At 34.3% G+C, this 17,283-nt stretch overlaps 1 protein-coding gene across 1 annotated transcript in view; it reads right to left on the reverse strand.

Moving 5' to 3' along the window:
- The window catches only part of LOC111515154 (uncharacterized), a 134,850-nt gene that overhangs the window by 105,292 nt on the left and 12,275 nt on the right, over positions 1–17,283 (reverse strand). The window contains exons 2-3 of the mRNA XM_074176525.1: positions 8,045–8,215; positions 6,489–6,727 (exon numbers count right to left, since the gene is read on the reverse strand). Of these exons, the coding sequence (XP_074032626.1) occupies positions 6,489–6,563 (75 nt within the window). The 5' untranslated portion in view covers positions 6,564–6,727; positions 8,045–8,215. The remainder of the gene's footprint in view (positions 1–6,488; positions 6,728–8,044; positions 8,216–17,283) is intronic.

Here is a 17,283-nt window from a genome sequence, read left to right on the forward strand (position 1 = left end):
TTACGGGGTGAAAATAAGCTTTATAGCTTTTTCTCGATATCGGGCTAGTTCCCCGGAGTGGTGTTTCATTTCACTTTGATCGACGTGAGAGAAATCAGATATTTATTTTCTGATTGATTCGGCCGTTACTTGATGAAGATCCATAGTAATTTCACAAACTACACTTAAACGATTTGATCTCCACTAACTTTATTGAAAATAATCATAACATGTTTCGCTAAAACATTAGCTTTTTCAAATGATTAATCATTTGAAAAAGCTAATGTTTTAGCGAAACATGTTATGATTATTTTCAATAAAGTTAGTGGAGATCAAATCGTTTAAGTGTAGTTTGTGAAATCAGATATTTATTCCTGCTTTTATTCCTGCAATATTCAAGTTGGTGCGTACTGGGTTTTATGTCACTTTTTACGAGGTCATTTCCAAGAAAAATGATGGAGAATGTCGTAAAGAGTGATTGGAAATTTTTGGAAAACCTGATAAAAACAAAATTATCAACACAATGAGGCCTGGTTCACAAAGAACCGATGGTCAGCGCTGTGGATCTGTCCCAGCGTGTGATAGGGCGACCAATTAAAATGAGCGGTCCTTTGTCGAGCCCGTGGATGATGCGGATCATCCAAGAAGTGGAAGCAACTAACTGAACGGATGTTTCACAAAATGATATTCTTGGAAATACCAACAGATCTTAGTCAAATCCATTTACTCGGTTTATTCAATGAGATTCTCGTCGTAGCATCGCCTTGTCACGGTAATGCGGGGCTCTGCCATGATTGACATTCTTTCCCTAGCTACTCGTGGGACTTTTATGAACAGAGTAAACTTAATTTTTTTTCTGACGCTGAGTCTACAGAGGAGATGGTAATTGTAGCATAACATTTGTGCGTGATGCTTCGCAATAGAATTTCAGAACATGTCGACCTTCACTTCTTGGTACTAAGAAATTGATTTTGTGGAAAAAAACCGTACTGTCAATATTGTTATTTAGTAATTTATGCAGGAATTTTATACCAAGGATAACTCTCCTATTTGCCGAAGATGTCATATAAAATCGTGTCAACAAAATGTTATGATCGATGCCTCTCATGGGGTATTGTCAATCAACTTTTAGACATTAGTATTTCAGGAACTTCCTTTGCACACTCTTAATTGATGTTTTTTGGTAGTCGTAAAGTGGATTGCATAACACAGAGCCATACTGTAACTTAGATCTGGCATACGTAAAATATAGCAATTTCAAGGTGGCAATACTTTTGAAGTTTTTCCCATTTCTGTAAATGAATTCAAGCATCCTATTTGCACCAGCAGTCATATTCCTTATATGTGTTGTCAATGTTAATTTACTATCGTATGTTATACCAAGATCTTTTATCTTTATTTTATATACGCGGTTGATTGTAGTATGGTTGATTAAATAATCGTACATCAAAGTTCGTTTTTTTGTTGTAAATGATATTATTTTACATTTGGATACGGTCTGTTGTAGACGATTATTATCACACCAAAGATTGATTACATCTAATTCATGTTGCACATGTTGGCAGTCAATGTCGTCGATTTTATAATATTGTCGTCTGCAAATAGTAGGCTAGGAATATTCAAAGAGGTTGCCAAATCATTAATAAAAATTAAAAATAAAAAGGTACAAGAGTAGAACCCTGTGGTACCTCAGATGTAACTACGTGCTGAGCCGATTTGAAAGATTCATATTCGACGAATTGTTTTCTGTTAACTAAGATATGATTCAATTATAGTAAGCAGTTGGTTAGAGAGTCCCAGTTTTGTCAATTTGCTGAGAAGATCATATTGATCTATTTGATCGAAGGCGTTTCGAAAGTCTAAATAAACAACATCGACTTGTTTTTGCTTGTCCAGGTACGTACAGAGACTTTGATTCAAGCATGCAAGATTTGTCATACATAATATTTGTTGTACGAAACCATGCTGAGTGGGGGAAATAACTTTTTGAATATGGGAGTACATAACATTTCGCACACGTATCTCATCAACAGTGATCAACATTGACCCGAATTCTTTGAATAATTTTTACTGCTCTATTGCCGAACAAATAACATCCACTATAGTACCTCAAATCAACCCTTTAAGTTATCTTGATCAATTTCAATGTCATGATAATTTCAACTTAACACCTACAAATGTTTACGAGATGAAACAAACTCTCAAGGAAATAAAAAATGATAAGTCCGCGGGGTTGGATGGCATAACTAGAAGACTCCTTGAGAACCTACCGATAGAAGCTCTATTTGCACTAACCGAGGTGATTAACAAATCTTTTGTGACAGGAGTATTTCCCTCAGGGTTGAAGACATCAGTTGTTCTACCTCTCTATAAAGGTGGAGAGGTCACCAACCCCTCAAACTTCAGACCCATCTCGTTATTATCAACTATCTCGAAATTAATCGAAAAGCTAGTGAAGAAAAGATTGTTGAGATTTTTATCAAATGGAAAAATATTGAATGAATGTCAATTTGGCTTCCAAAGCTGTAAAAACACTAATGATGCAATCTTCTCATTTTTGGAAAAAATATACTTGAATATGAATGAGGGAGAAGCAATTTCGGCAGTTTTCTGCGATTTTTCGAAAGCCTTCGACTGTGTCAATCATGATATACTTATAAAAAAAATGTACTGTTATGGCATAAGAGGAAGAAGTCTTGAATGGTTCAAATCGTACCTAAAAGGTAGATCCCAGCTGACGAAAGTCAATAATGTGTATTCGGACATTTCGGCTATTGATTGCGGGGTACCTCAAGGATCTGTTCCAGGGCCCATTTTATTCCTATTATACATCAACGATCTTGCTACAGTTGATATTGAAGGGTCATTCACAGTTTTTGCCGATGACACCACATTGTTATGGCATGAAAAAAATACTAACAATTTGAAGCAAATGATATCATTAGATTTAGAAAAAGTCAAACAGTGGTGTGATTCTAATTTACTCTCCTTCAACGTAGACAAGACCAAAATTTTAAACTTCAAATTTAGCTATGACAACTTGCTATTAGATGGTAGGAAGATAGAAGAAACGACTTGCACAAAATTTCTTGGTCTGCATATTGTCAATAAATTAAAATTTAAAGAACATATCACATCTTTATGCACAAAATTGGCTTCAGGATCATTTGCTGTCAGAATTGTCTCCAATGAACTTGATATATTCACTGCTAGATCGACTTACTTTGCCCTAGTAGAGTCTCATCTAAGGTATGGCATTGCATTTTGGGGATTCTGTAGTAAACAACTATTGAACCAGGTCTTCGTGATGTAAAAGAGATCTTTGCGGTTTTTATGTGGGGCAAACCATAGGGATAGTTGTAGACAACTTTTCGTTAAATACAGAATCCTCTCTCTATTCAGCATCTTCATTCTTGAAGTTGTTTGCCTGATTCATAAAAGATATAACACTGATTCTCCAGATACACATAGAATCCACAACACAAGACAGAACAGTAGTAATAATTTACATCTGCCAATACCCAGATTGACTCTAACAAAACACTCTAACATGTACGAAGGGAAAAAAATGTTCAACCATTTACCACAGGTAGTTAGGGATATAGTAGAGCAGAGACGTTTCAGGGAGTCGGTCAAAAATATACTGCTCATGAAAGCTTATTATAGCCTGCAGGAATATTATGATGACAAATTGTAAATATTCTCAGTGTTCTGCCAAGATAAGCTAAACAATATTATGTATTAACGATCAAGTTTTTATCATTATCATTATTACTATTATACATATAGTCTTGTTTTATTCCACATTAATATGTGTATGTGTAAATTGAATTGTGATACAATTGCATTTATAATGAAAATGCAAGGTTTGTTTTGTTTTGACAAATATGTTTTGCATACTTTTTAATTTGCTGTTTTATTTATTTATATTTTTATATGTATATATATACACATATATTTATATTTTCATCACACTTTGTCAATGAGAATTTATTCTTGGACAATAAAGTATATTTATCTATCAAGAGAGGAGTGTTAGGGATCGACTTGGGAATACTAATTGACAATCATCTTTGATGTTGTCTCACTTTGTTGTGCTTGATTGAAACCCCTACTCTTTTTCCTAGAAAAGGCAGATATACAGTTCAACAAGAACGGAGGCTGTAGTCCAGCTGAGAAAGCTAGTGTTCTCCAACTGGCTGTAATGTGGAGCGGAAATGTCACTTGCCCATATGGCATTAGACGTTGAGGATCGCACTGTTTGTCTCACAGAAGCCACACTTGGTACATTGGTATATTGATCTATTTGATCGAAGGCGTTTTGAAAGTCTAAATAAACAACATCGACTTGTTTTTGCTTGTCCAGGTACATACAGAGACTTTGATTCAAGCATGCAAGATTTGTCATACATGATATTTGTTGTACGAAACCATGCTGAGTGGGAGAAATAACTTTTTGGATATGGGAGTACATAACATTTTGCACACGTATCTCGAAGAGATACGTGTGCAAAATGTGCAAAATGTGTGCATATCCTGTTGATGAGTTATAATACTGGAAACGCGAAAATTCAAGCTACGAGTTTTTGTAATTAGCTTTGTTGCCGCGAAATCTGACCATATTTGAACAGGTGGATTGCAAATTTATTTAAAATGGAAACTGACCAATCAGGAGACGGTACAAGAGAGGAGTGTTAGGGATCGACTTGGGAATACTAATTGACAATCATCTTTGATGTTGTCTCACTTTGTTGTGCTTAATTGAAACCCCTACTATTTTTCCTAGAAAAGGCAGATATACAGTTCAACAAGAACGGAGGCTGTAGTCCAGCTGAGAAAGCTAGTGTTCTTCAACTGGCTGTAATGTGGAGCGGAAATGTCACTTGCCCATATGGCATAAGACGTTGAGGATCGCACTGTTTGTCTCACAGAAGCCACACTTGGTACATTGGTATATTGATCTATTTGATCGAAGGCGTTTTGAAAGTCTAAATAAACAACATCGACTTGTTTTTGCTTGTCCAGGTACGTACAGAGACTTTGATTCAAGCGTGGAAGATTTGTCATACATGATATTTGTTGTATGAAACCATGCTGAGTGGGAGAAATAGCTCCTTGAATATGGGAGTACATAACATTTTGCACACGTATCTCTTCGAGATACGTGTGCAAAATGCACGTAGTTACATCTGAGGTACCACAGGGTTCCAATCTTGTACCTTTTTTATTTCTAATTTTTGATTATGATTTGGCAACGTCTCTGAATATTCCTAGCCTACTACATGCAGGCGACTATATTATAAAATCGACGACATTACTGACTGCCACAGGGTTCTAATCTTGTACCTTTTTTATTTCTAATTTTTGATTATGATTTGGCAACCTCTTTGAATATTCCTAGCCTACTAGATGCAGACCACTATATTATAAAATCGACGACATTACTGACTGCCAACGTGTGCAACATGAATTAGATGTTTGAAGGTGATTGACAATGTTTCGGGTTGTTTCGGGTGATCATCGTCATCACCCGAAGACGATTGTAGATACCAACAATCGAACAATCGAAACGTCGTGAACTAACGCGACTTGGAATCTCTACACTTTTTTATTTTTTATTATTTTCTTTTTTGCATTCCTTTAATTTTTATTTATTCAATTATTATATTTTTACTTGTAGGTTATTTCACTATCATTTCATTTCAGGTTTATTGGTGCTTAATATAATTGTTATTTTCAACTATTCTTTTTTACTTGTTTCAGGGATTTCAAATCATTTTATATAGTAGACAATGGAAGTCCGAACTAGTGAAATGAATTAGATGTAATCAATCTTTGGTGTAATAATAATCGTCTACAACAGATGGAGTAGTAGAAAGTCAAAAACTGTCTTTCCGAAAAATTAATCACTCCTTAAAATATAACCCCTTCAATTCAGTTTAGAAAAGTTACATTAAATTGAAATTGCCCTGTAGTTTGTGATATCGCTAGAGTCGCTTTTTTTTAATATCGGACAAATTCGAGCCGCTTCCCACTGCTCAGAAAAAGTACAAGTTGATAAAATTGAGTTGAATATGCATATTAGAGGTTTAGAGAGAACGTCGACACAGTCCTTTATCACAAGACTAGGAACATTGTCAACGCCTGCGGTGTTTATTCCTTAATTCTTTTGAAGCAGTAACAATATCGATTTTAGAGAAAGTTTCATTATACTCGGTATATGCGAATGACCTTTTTTACTGTGTATGAAAGACTAGAAAGTCGAACTGTCAGATAAAAAATAATTTTCAGCTAAGTTTGTGAAGTGACAATATGCTGCTTTTATTTCAGTTTTGACAGTTTTTCTCAGATCCGAGAATTGTTTTTGATAATTTGATCAATAGGATTGAAGAAAACGTATTTCAAAAATATATAGAAAATTTGAGTGTATCCTCTCGCGAATGTTGCCAATTGAAAACCATGAAATAGTGTCAGAATAAATGTGTTAACAATGAAAACGGAAAACTCACCGCTGTATAGATTCCGCAAGCGTAACTCCCTTTCCGCACCGATCTCCAACAGCAGCAAGAATGTAGAATAGTCATTTTTCACACCTGTCTATCGATTTCATGAGTTTCGAAAACCATCTTCAGAACATCTCCTCATTTATTACTCATGAGAGTGACTATTGCTCTAAGCATGTGTATACCCAATATTTGCCTCACTGGAATAGGCATTGTTCGTCTTACTGATGGGAAAAAATTCGGGACTGTCGAAAAACACAAAAATGGCATTAGTTTTTTCATCTTGAGGAAGTGCTTTCAAAGATATAATAGCTGGAAGTTTTGTACTCTAGAAACTTCTAGAACAGTACCTCAAGGATCTGTCCTAGGCCCTTTGCTGTTTATTATATATAAATGATCTGTCATAAGGCAAATTCACAAGTTTTGCTGATGACACGTCTATAATTTGGCATGGAAAAAGCACTGATACACTAAAAATTAGGGAAGAGCATGATATAGGCAAAGTTAAACAATGGTGTGATGCCATTTATTATCTTTCAATATATCAAAGACTAATATAATGTCCTTCAAATGTAACCTGGACTATATAATTCTTGAAGGACACATCATTGATCATAAACTAGAGAACACATTTTTAGGCCTCAATATAGACAACAATTTTAAATTTGGAACGCATAGTAGTATACTATGCAAAATGAGTTGTTATAAGTTGCATCCTTGAGTTGTTATAAGGTCTATCTTTAACTCTTTGGACTATGACTCTGCTAGAAAAGCATACTTTGCACTTTTCGAATCCCATTTGCGGTACGGAGTTTGTTTCTGGGGGAGCAGCTGTCAAAACTCAATGAGTCATGATTTCACAATTCATTACCAGAGCTAGAGTCCAAGATTCCTGTAAGCCCCTTTTTTTAACTCATACCATCTTAACAGTCTACTGTGTCTTTAACAGTCTGCCTAATGCACAAAAATCACAAAAATAACATCTCGAACTCAACTCAAATTTATGCCACTCGTCTCACTTTCAATATTCCTCTTCCTATTCCGTCAACAGCACAAATTGAAAATTCGATCCTTTATACTAGCAAAAAATATCTCCCCTTTTCAATCAGAAAGTTAACATGGTACTAGCAGTTTCGAAAAAACAGTTAAAAACTTCTGCTATGTAAAGCTTATTATAGTATTGAGAAATTTCTTTCGGATGACTTCGCAACTTATAACTGCAACTCATGAAATTTTTTATCATAACTTTCAGCATAGATTTTTTGAAGTGTGCTTGAGCACACTTGTTTTGATTCTTGACCTTTATGTTAATGTTTCAGATTGTTTTCGTTCTCAAGCCTGCTTTGTCAACAAAACCTAAACTTTTATGATAATAACGCATTTCTTAGTCTGAGTTCAGAATGTTGGGGAGCATTTCGAAGCATTCCACGACATTCTAGAAAGCCAAAACCTTCCTTTCTCAAAAATTGATTTCTCCTAAACATATACTCCTTTCAATATATAAAAGGGTTAAGAAAACGTAGCCTTCAGGCACGCCCTGTATGCAAGAAAACCGAATATACCCAGCAATAGTCACTCCCACCAGTGTGGACTTTTGGAGCTCGCTGATGTCCTCATTAAGGAGTGAGAATAATTGCAGGCATTTATCCTCAAGAGTGCTGATTTACGGATTTCCTTTTTTTCCGTTTGTCTTATAACGCAGATTCTACGGCACGTCTGTGTGAGATGAAGCCCTGGAACGAGAAAAGAATAATGAGGAAATATCCAATTAGTTTTTGAACTGATTAGTTTTATTTGAAAATATTGGGAAATATAATCATTTAAATGCGTGCCTGGTATTAGGTCTTAAAAGATCAGTAAGTACAAGAATAAATAATTTAGGGCAGAATTATTGATGAAATCATTGACTGAGAATCAATTATTTCCAAATCTGATGAAAGTGTCTTCCCGAAGGAACCGATTTCTGGATAAACATGAATTTTTCTGTTTTCGATTCATATTTTCACCTTTCCATGAGGATCGAAGAGTAGGCAACTAATTCATAAATCGAAAAAGATATATAATTTTTGATCCTCAAACTTTTTCTTCTCAATCTTCAACTCCTCAAGTCAAAGATAAAATTGGCTCTCAGGATCTTACATCGATGATGTAGAAACAACACTTATAAAAATATTTCCGTAAAAATATCTTCGAAAGTGTGGAAAATAATCAGCTGAGCTGGAAAAGAAAATATCTGAAACTAATTGATGAAATGCAGAGACGTTGAATTTTTGTTGTGAAATTTTCCACAAATGAACTTATTCATTTCAGTTTTTTGAAGATATTGGTGACTTGAAACAGAAAATAGACTTGTGCTTATCCAAAGTATTAATAATGAAATCGAGAAACGTAGAGTCGAGAGCTGTCGCGCTTGATATTTCTGAGGCGTTTGACCGTATGCTGGCTAAACTTCGGTGCTATGTCTTATCAGATCATTTTTGTGTATGGCTTCCTCATTGGATTCATTGGAAAAAACGAGAATTCGATGTATTTCTTTGCTGACGACAGCACACTTGTCTCGTCATTCCATTTAGATTCCAAGACATCGGCTGTAGATGTACATCTTTACCTGTAGCATCATCAAAAATTACCTTCAACGGAATGGTTACTCCAAAGTGATGGTAGAACAGGTCTCAGCTAGAAGACAGCAAGAACTCCACAAGGAATAGAAGCTGCCACAACCAGTACTACTACTACAGTACTACTACTACAGTACTACTACATCAGAGGATTATCGGAAAGGATAAGACAGATTGGGTCCAATCTGTTATATTTGGACCCAATACTTCTTATCCTTTCCGATAATCCTCTAATGTAGGGAAGTACAAGTACTGGTTGTGGCGTTTCTCTTCCTTGTGGAGCTCTTGCTGTCTTCTAACTAAAGCATGTTCTTCCATCGCTCTGGAGTAACCATTCCGTTGAAGGTCATTTTTGATGATGACTAGTTCTTTTTCGAAACCTTCCTTCGTATTATAGAGCCCGAAGGCACGATCTACTAGAGTCTTGATGATTCTTTTTTTGGTAGAATGATGGTGGTTGGATTCTTGATTCAGAAACTGTTCCTGGTGAGTGAGTTTTCGTTATACAGATGTTTGCCACTTAAGCGTCGGTCCTCTTCATCAATAAGTCTAAGAATGGCAATTCGTTGTGGTCTTACCTCCCCATTGTGAAAGTGATGGAAGGACTTATGTTGTTGATGTGCTCCATTTCTTGTTGATAATATTTTTAATTTTTTAATTTTCAGCTTGTATTATTATTTCTACTTTGACTCAAAGTTGTCTCTCATAATTGCGAATAACTCAGCTATCAATAGCTGACTTTGATAGGTTTTACTATTGACATGGTACTATAATGAAGTTTGATGGAGTTGAGTCTGGAGTTCAAGTGAGACAAAGCAGTGCAAAAGAGGAGATTTCGATTTACATTACTGATCATTCAAACTGAGACTTGCTATGTTCCAGAAGTGCCATGAATCTGTTTTTTTTCCAAAGCATTTGATGCATACAATAAATTGCCAAACATTGTTGAATCTAGTCCATCATTAAATATTTTCGAAAAATTTTCACTGGAATCCATCCAAAATGCTAGCAAAATAATACTTAGCAAGATAATATCAATAAATATGGTATTTATATGTCATTTTCTTCTATTTATCATTGTATTGGAGCTGCACCTATATTGTAATGTATTTTTCAATAGTATATGTGTGTCGGTCGTAATTTTCCAATCAAAAAATATAATTTTTTTAATTTTTTTATTTTTATTATTGAACTATATCTACATTTTTATTTTTTATAATCATATTCAATTTCTATAACGTTAGTTATATGTTTCATATCACATGGTATATTAGAGTTACCTATTTAAATAAATTTGATTTTCCAATCTGGAAATTATGAATTTTTCATATTGAACTACATCTACATTTTCATTTCTCAAGATTATTTACTATTTCTATAATGTTAATGATATGTTTTATATCATGTGGTATATTAGAGTTACCTATTTCAATAAATCTGTCGGCATTTTCCAAACTAAAAATTATAAATTTTCAATTTTAAATATTGAACTATATCTACATTTTTTTTTTGGGAATGAAAGTTTTTGGCTTTCTACTACTCCATCTGATACAAAAAAATGGATTATTCAATTTTCAAATTGATTACTTCCTTCCTTTCTTTGGAAGATTCTCTCATCCATTTTTTTGTATCAGATGGAGTAGTAGAAAGCCAAAAACTTTCTTTCCCAAAAATTAATCACTCCTAAAAATATAACCCTTTCAAATCATCTACATTTTTATTTTTCATACCCATTTACAGTTTCTATAATGTTAGTAATATGTTTTATATCATATGGTGTATTCCAATAAATATATTCTTACAAGCATAACTGCTTGAAAAAAACTATTGTATAGCGAAACACGTGTCGCGGTTTTTGTAAAACCCTTATAGTGAAAATCATACAATAAACTCTATCGATTAGTTTTTCAATATGGATTTCCATCAAGTATCAATTAATGAAAGTCTTTTGATATGTTTTCCCCTTTGTGAAATAATCAGCTCTCTGATAACAATGCAAATTGCGAAAAGTTTTATCAAAAATTTGGAAATTTGAAACTGGAAGAAAACTGGATGGAAAAAGCTTTTCCAAACAATTAGACAAAAAAACTTTCGAAAAACAACTTCTTTCATATGAACACAAAAACACTCTTTTCTATTCAGTTTTTACTCCAAACATTTGTGACGGAATTGAATCAGATATCATTCACAGGATTGCTACAAAATATATTACATGAAAGAGGACAAATTTCACTTACATGGAACACTGTCATCCTCAATGGCAAAAATCCGATGTTTCAGTATGAGAGACTTGCCTTATTGCCTCATCAGCACCAATCCGTAGAACAATATAATATAAAGCACTCAGTTCGGTCAAAATAATAATAATAATAGTAATAAACAGCATTATTTCAGAGTAGATTACAAACTTTTATTGCAAAAAGTCGGTAACAGGTTCAAATTACATAAGTCGTTCAAATAAATGATGAACAAGAGGGCCGGCAATGCTTCCCTGCGGAATTCCCATGGCGGTGGGAAGGGTTTTGGATGTATAGACTCTTCTATTTCGTTTTATTTCTACGGATTGAAGCTGATCTGACAGGTGGGATTCAACCCACTTTAGCGATTACCCTCTTATTCCATATAATTTCTAATTGTATTAACATTGATTGATGATTCAAGCAGTCATATGCTTTGAATAGATCTGAAAATATCCCGACAGCTATCAAATTTTCTTCCATCATGTTCGTTATATTTTGTGTAAATTAATATATGGCCGTTTATGTTGACCTACCCTGTAAGTATTTATGTTGAAGCCTACTAAATAAGTTGCATTGACTCATAAAGTATATAATTCTCTTTGGCATTGCTAGTTCGAATTATTTTGAAAAACTGGGAGGGATGCATATTGGTCGGTAATTTTCTAGACTGTCTTACGTTATTATTATGACGTTATTATTATAGTTCGCTATTCCTAACGATAATTCAGATGAAATATTTCATAGGTGAACCAAAAAAAAAAACAGATGATACTCTAAATAAATCAATAAATTTAATTTCACTATTAGATTCATTTGTGATTGACATTTGTAGTTAACAAATTTTCAAAATGTGGCCATAAAATTTCATAACAGTTATGGAGATTTTTTATAAAAAGTTCATCAATTTCATATTCTTCATTTCATTATACTTCAGTGACACTAAATTTCACGTTTCCTGATTTCTGAATTGAATTGGAAAGTTATTTGAAGGCCCTTGAGTTCATTTGAGGTTCTGAATAACCTTATAAATGACAAAATTAACAACCTTTTTTTAAATAACCAATAACGAATAACCAATTACTGCAATTGTTAATGCAAAAACAGACATGTAGAGAAAACAGACACTGAAAAATATTTTCCTTTCATGTAACGAACTAATCGATCACCCTAAATGAACAAAAAGTTAATTGAATGTACGTGGGGGAATGTGTATGGGTTGGTATACATCTCCCGCGGTCATAATGTATACACGCCGTAAACTTCATCAGCGGCAATGGCTGCGAACAAACGACTTTTATTGTCAGGCGTGCCAAAAATTCGAGTTAATCGCGTTTTCATATCCCATGGAATGGAAATAAAACTGCCGGTGGCTATTGAACCTGTAAAAACACCGACAACAGCTTGGTAGTCCAATGAATAAAAAGAGTTATGTTGCAATATGCTGACGCCGATATTGGATCAGTTTTTTATTTAAAGCCTTTGATACGATACACATTTATATGATGTCATCAGTTAATTACGAGCTACTCAACAATCAGAAAACGAATAGTCAAACTGAGAGCAATTTTCACAAATTGGTACTGATGGTGTTCCACATGGAACAGTTCTTGGACTGCTCTTGGTTAACATATATGTATGGCATGAACCTAGGTGTCTCTCAAGGCAACCACTTGTCTTTTTGCTATATGTATATCAATGCTGAAGGTGATGACATTCTTTCTGATAATTTTGCTACATGCATCCTTTTCAGTGATTATTTTTCAACTGTCAGTAGTACCATATCCAAACCGGACACTGAAAATATCAATTATATGTCATCTGCTCATCAAAGTATTCATTTATATCCAGCAACTGAAATGGAAATTGAGCAACTTGAAAAATTTTGTTGATGAAAAATGGAGTGAACTTAGTATTGATATACCGGTTGTAGTCGAAATTTTTTGTCAATCCGTTGATCCAAAATGTGAGTGAAGGAAAATCTGTTTACTCAAAAGCATGTATGATAGATCTTTTCCGAAAACTTCAAAGTGAAAAGATGACCCTTTATAAAATAATTTCTCCAAATGTGATCCAATTTTGGAAACTAGTACTCAACAAAATGCATCTAGCCCAGGTCATTTGGAACCAGTTGAGGCAGTTTGCTTACTTGGTGAGTTGCTGATCATTATTTAGCTTGCAGTTGATATGAAAGCAACCTCTTTTCCGAAATTCAAGCTAGTACCGAGAATGAAGCATTTACGTTGAATCAGTCCATGATTTGAGTTACCAGTTTGTCTTGAGTTCGTGGTAAACTCTGTATTTTTCAAGGGCAAAACAAAAACACCTCAAGGCACTTTGAGATCGGTGCCTATGCGAAAGTAGCGATTTACGTTGGATTCAATTGCTAGAGGTTAAATTCATTTCATCTGTTCGGACTTCCATTGTCTAATATAATGTAAATTGATCTGATAACCCTGAAAAAAATTAAAAAGATTAACCGTAAATAATAATTTTAATAAACAAAAAACTGAAACTACAAAGAAATAACATACAACAATAACCAAACGAATAAAAATTGAATTATTAAAGCTGAAAAAATTGAAAAAATTAAAAATATCATAAACAAAAAATGAAAGAAAACCAAGTTATGTCACAACGTTTCGATTGTTAATATCCACAATCGTCTTCGGGTGATAACTGGACTTACTCCTCCGAGATCTGACTATTTATAGGTCATTCGAGTGCTTTCACCCATCCCCTCTTTCCGCTCCATTGGTTTTGGTGGGAGATGACCGTTGGGCAGGAGAGGTTTCCATATGTTACATATGGAAACCTCTAATCAAGAGAAAAACGACCAACTCCTGTCAAACGGTCATCTCCCGCTAAAACCAATGAAGCGGGGGGAGGGAAGAGGGGATAGGTTAAAGCACTCGAATGATCAATAGTCAGATTGTGAAGACGATTGTGGATACTAAAATCGAAACGTCGTGACGTAACTTTTGATTTTTAATTTTTCATTTCTTGTTGATACTATTTTTAATTTTTTAATTTTCAGCTTGTATTAATATTTCAATTTTTATTATTTTTTGTTTGTTGCTTGTATGTTATTTATTTGTGATTTCAGTCAGTTATTTTCCGGTGAATCTTTTTAATTTTTACAGATTGTTTCAGGGATTTCAAATCAATTCATATCAAATTAGATAATGGAAGTCTGAATTAATGAAATACACCAAGTCTTGCATAGAATAAAACTATATTTTGCAGAGGATTAATAGTTCTCTCCATAATCATTTATTACATGAATTCTGGGATTCCATAAACAGTATCATTTCGAATGAAATAATATTCATGGAAATGACTTTGAAGTAAACTTGCATAATCATGTTGGAATGCATGTGATATTCAACAACCGCTTTGATTGACTGGTGTAACTGTTACTGATTACTCTTTGATGTTCAAGCGTTCTCGTGGAATCTCCAATATCAAAGGCTTGTTTACGCTCAACGTTTCTCTCTACCACGAAAACGGCTTTTCCTTCAATACAACTTTGTTGCTGAGGTAAAAATACCTCGGGACTGTTCAAAAAATAAGGTTAATGTTCGAATTTTGCGTGCTCCGTACATTCCATTAGCGATTTTTTAATTTCTTCATGTTGATACACTCGTCTCGAATATATATTTACAGTTTCAGCTGTTTAACATGTTTTGGACATGAAATGTGTGGCAGTGAAGGGGCGTCCATAAATTACGTGAGGTGTTTTTTTTAATTTTCTGTCCCTCTATCCTCCCCCTGGTGAGATATCGTGAGATATTTTACTCAACCCCCTCCGCCATCCCCCAATCTCACGTGATATTTTTCAAAATGTGGGTTTCTTACATAAACACGTTGGATGGTTATTGTAGAAAGAAAAAAATTGCTTCGTGCTTTTATTTACGACTAGTTAAGACTAGTAATCAATATTGCTGAGAGTTTAATTATGAACAATAGAATACTCAAATCGTAACTACTGTGATTAAAAAAAGAATATCTACTCTAATTCAGTCCATGGAGAATCATGCGCGGTCTCAACAGAGACTATTGGAACCAACATGTCCATATGATTTTCAGTAAAATCATCTGCTCCTTCAATTTCGTTCTGATCTAGCCAATCTTAAGCATGTACAATCTGGATTAACTGGACCAAAATAGTATAATTTTTTTTGTTTCAATCAGAAAAAAAATACGTGATATTCGCCGGGACCCCCCTCTCTCTAACGTAAGATTAGATGAGATTTGACTCGACCCCCTACCCCCATTATACACCTCACGTAATTTATGGACGCCCCCTGAAGGCCGTTCCAAAATTTCTGAATTTTCAACAGAAAACCGTATCATGAGTATCATCCAGGAGTTGTTGAATAACCTCAACAGCGTTCCAGATTTGCTCAAAAGGGTCATAACTGGTAACGATCATAGGTATATGTTTATGACATCGAAAGAAAAGTCCAATCGTCCCAGTTGAAGAGCCCAAGAAAGCCAAGAACCAAAAGAGCACGCCAAGTACGATCGAACGTCAATGTTTTGTTCACTGTTTCCTTCGATTTCTATGGAGTAGTGCATCAGGAGTTCTTGCCACATGATTGTTGAGGAGTTTTATCTTGAAGTTATGCGCCGCCTGTGGAAAGCTATATGAAAAAAATGTCCAGTATTGTGGGGAAACAAGTCATGTCTTTTGTATCAGGATAAAGCACCTGTTCAGTGTTCACTGCTTTTTGCTCAAAAACAACACCTTTATCATGCCAAGCAGCCACTGTATTTACCAGAATTCGCCCCCTGTGACTTTTTCCTGTTTCCGAAATTGAAGATACCCATGATAGGACGGCGTTTTGCGACGATTAAGGAGATACAAATCGATACGTTACGAGAGCTCAAAGACATACCCAAAAATGCATATGATACCTGCTTCGAGGATGCCAAAAAACGCTGCAGAAGGGGTCGAAATGATAAATGAATAGTTTTCGAGGAAAATTTAAATTCTCCTCATTTTTATAACAGATAGCGTATGTCCACATTTACCAAAATTGTTTAAGATTTTGGAGTTGCGAAGTTTTTTCGAAAAGTACCTAATTGAAACCCAAAATTTCATTCTTTGAATTGTCATTTTGTGTACCAGTTTATATAGGTTTTTGTAAAACGTTATATTTATAAAATTATGTTTCTCTTGCAATTAAAATCGATAAATAGCATTGCTGTCTAAAATTATTCCCAGATCAAATGAGAATTTCGGTATCAAGCAAAGTATGGAATAAATTCGATATTTCCAAAATCAAAGGTCATTTTCCAAAAACCTGAAACACGTTGATTTTAATTTCAATATTCTACATTTTACAAAAACATTTCATTATACAGGGTAATCCATATTAATGTGATGACGTCATCGGTAATTTTTTTAAATGCAACACCCTGTATTTGGTGTCACTTTTAGATGGTCCGTAACGAGCTGATTCCGAAAAGGTATGATACTTGGTGTCTAACGGACAGGATTAAAAGATGTCCGCTTAGAAAATAAATTTCATTGATATCTAATGAAAGTAGAAATTAATTAATCAATTTATATTTTTTTATAATGATCAATTCAACAATGGGAAAATAATCCAGTAATAAATACATGACTTCATTTTAAATGTTCGAACTGTAGTCTTTGCTGTAGTTGACAGTAACCGTGGTAACAAGTATTTCTTATTAATTTCAAAAAACTAGGCGGCTAGTTTTTTTTTATTGCGGAATGTCATCATTTCGTTTGACGTTCAGTAACTGTTAAATAGGACAGTAGTTGTTATATTAATTCGTGAATTTTCTGTAGTATTGCTTCGAATTAATTTCAAGTAGTAATGCAAAGAATTGAAATACTTATGATGACTGGCTATGGAGACAGATCGCGAACTCACATGGAAGTGTGTAACTTACTCAATGAAAAATATCCAG

Source organism: Leptinotarsa decemlineata, unplaced genomic scaffold (assembly GCF_025532065.1).
Source record: "Leptinotarsa decemlineata unplaced genomic scaffold, Ldec_3_MD MMD2_tig00001719_RagTag_RagTag, whole genome shotgun sequence".
In the NCBI taxonomy this organism is placed as follows: domain Eukaryota; kingdom Metazoa; phylum Arthropoda; class Insecta; order Coleoptera; family Chrysomelidae; genus Leptinotarsa; species Leptinotarsa decemlineata.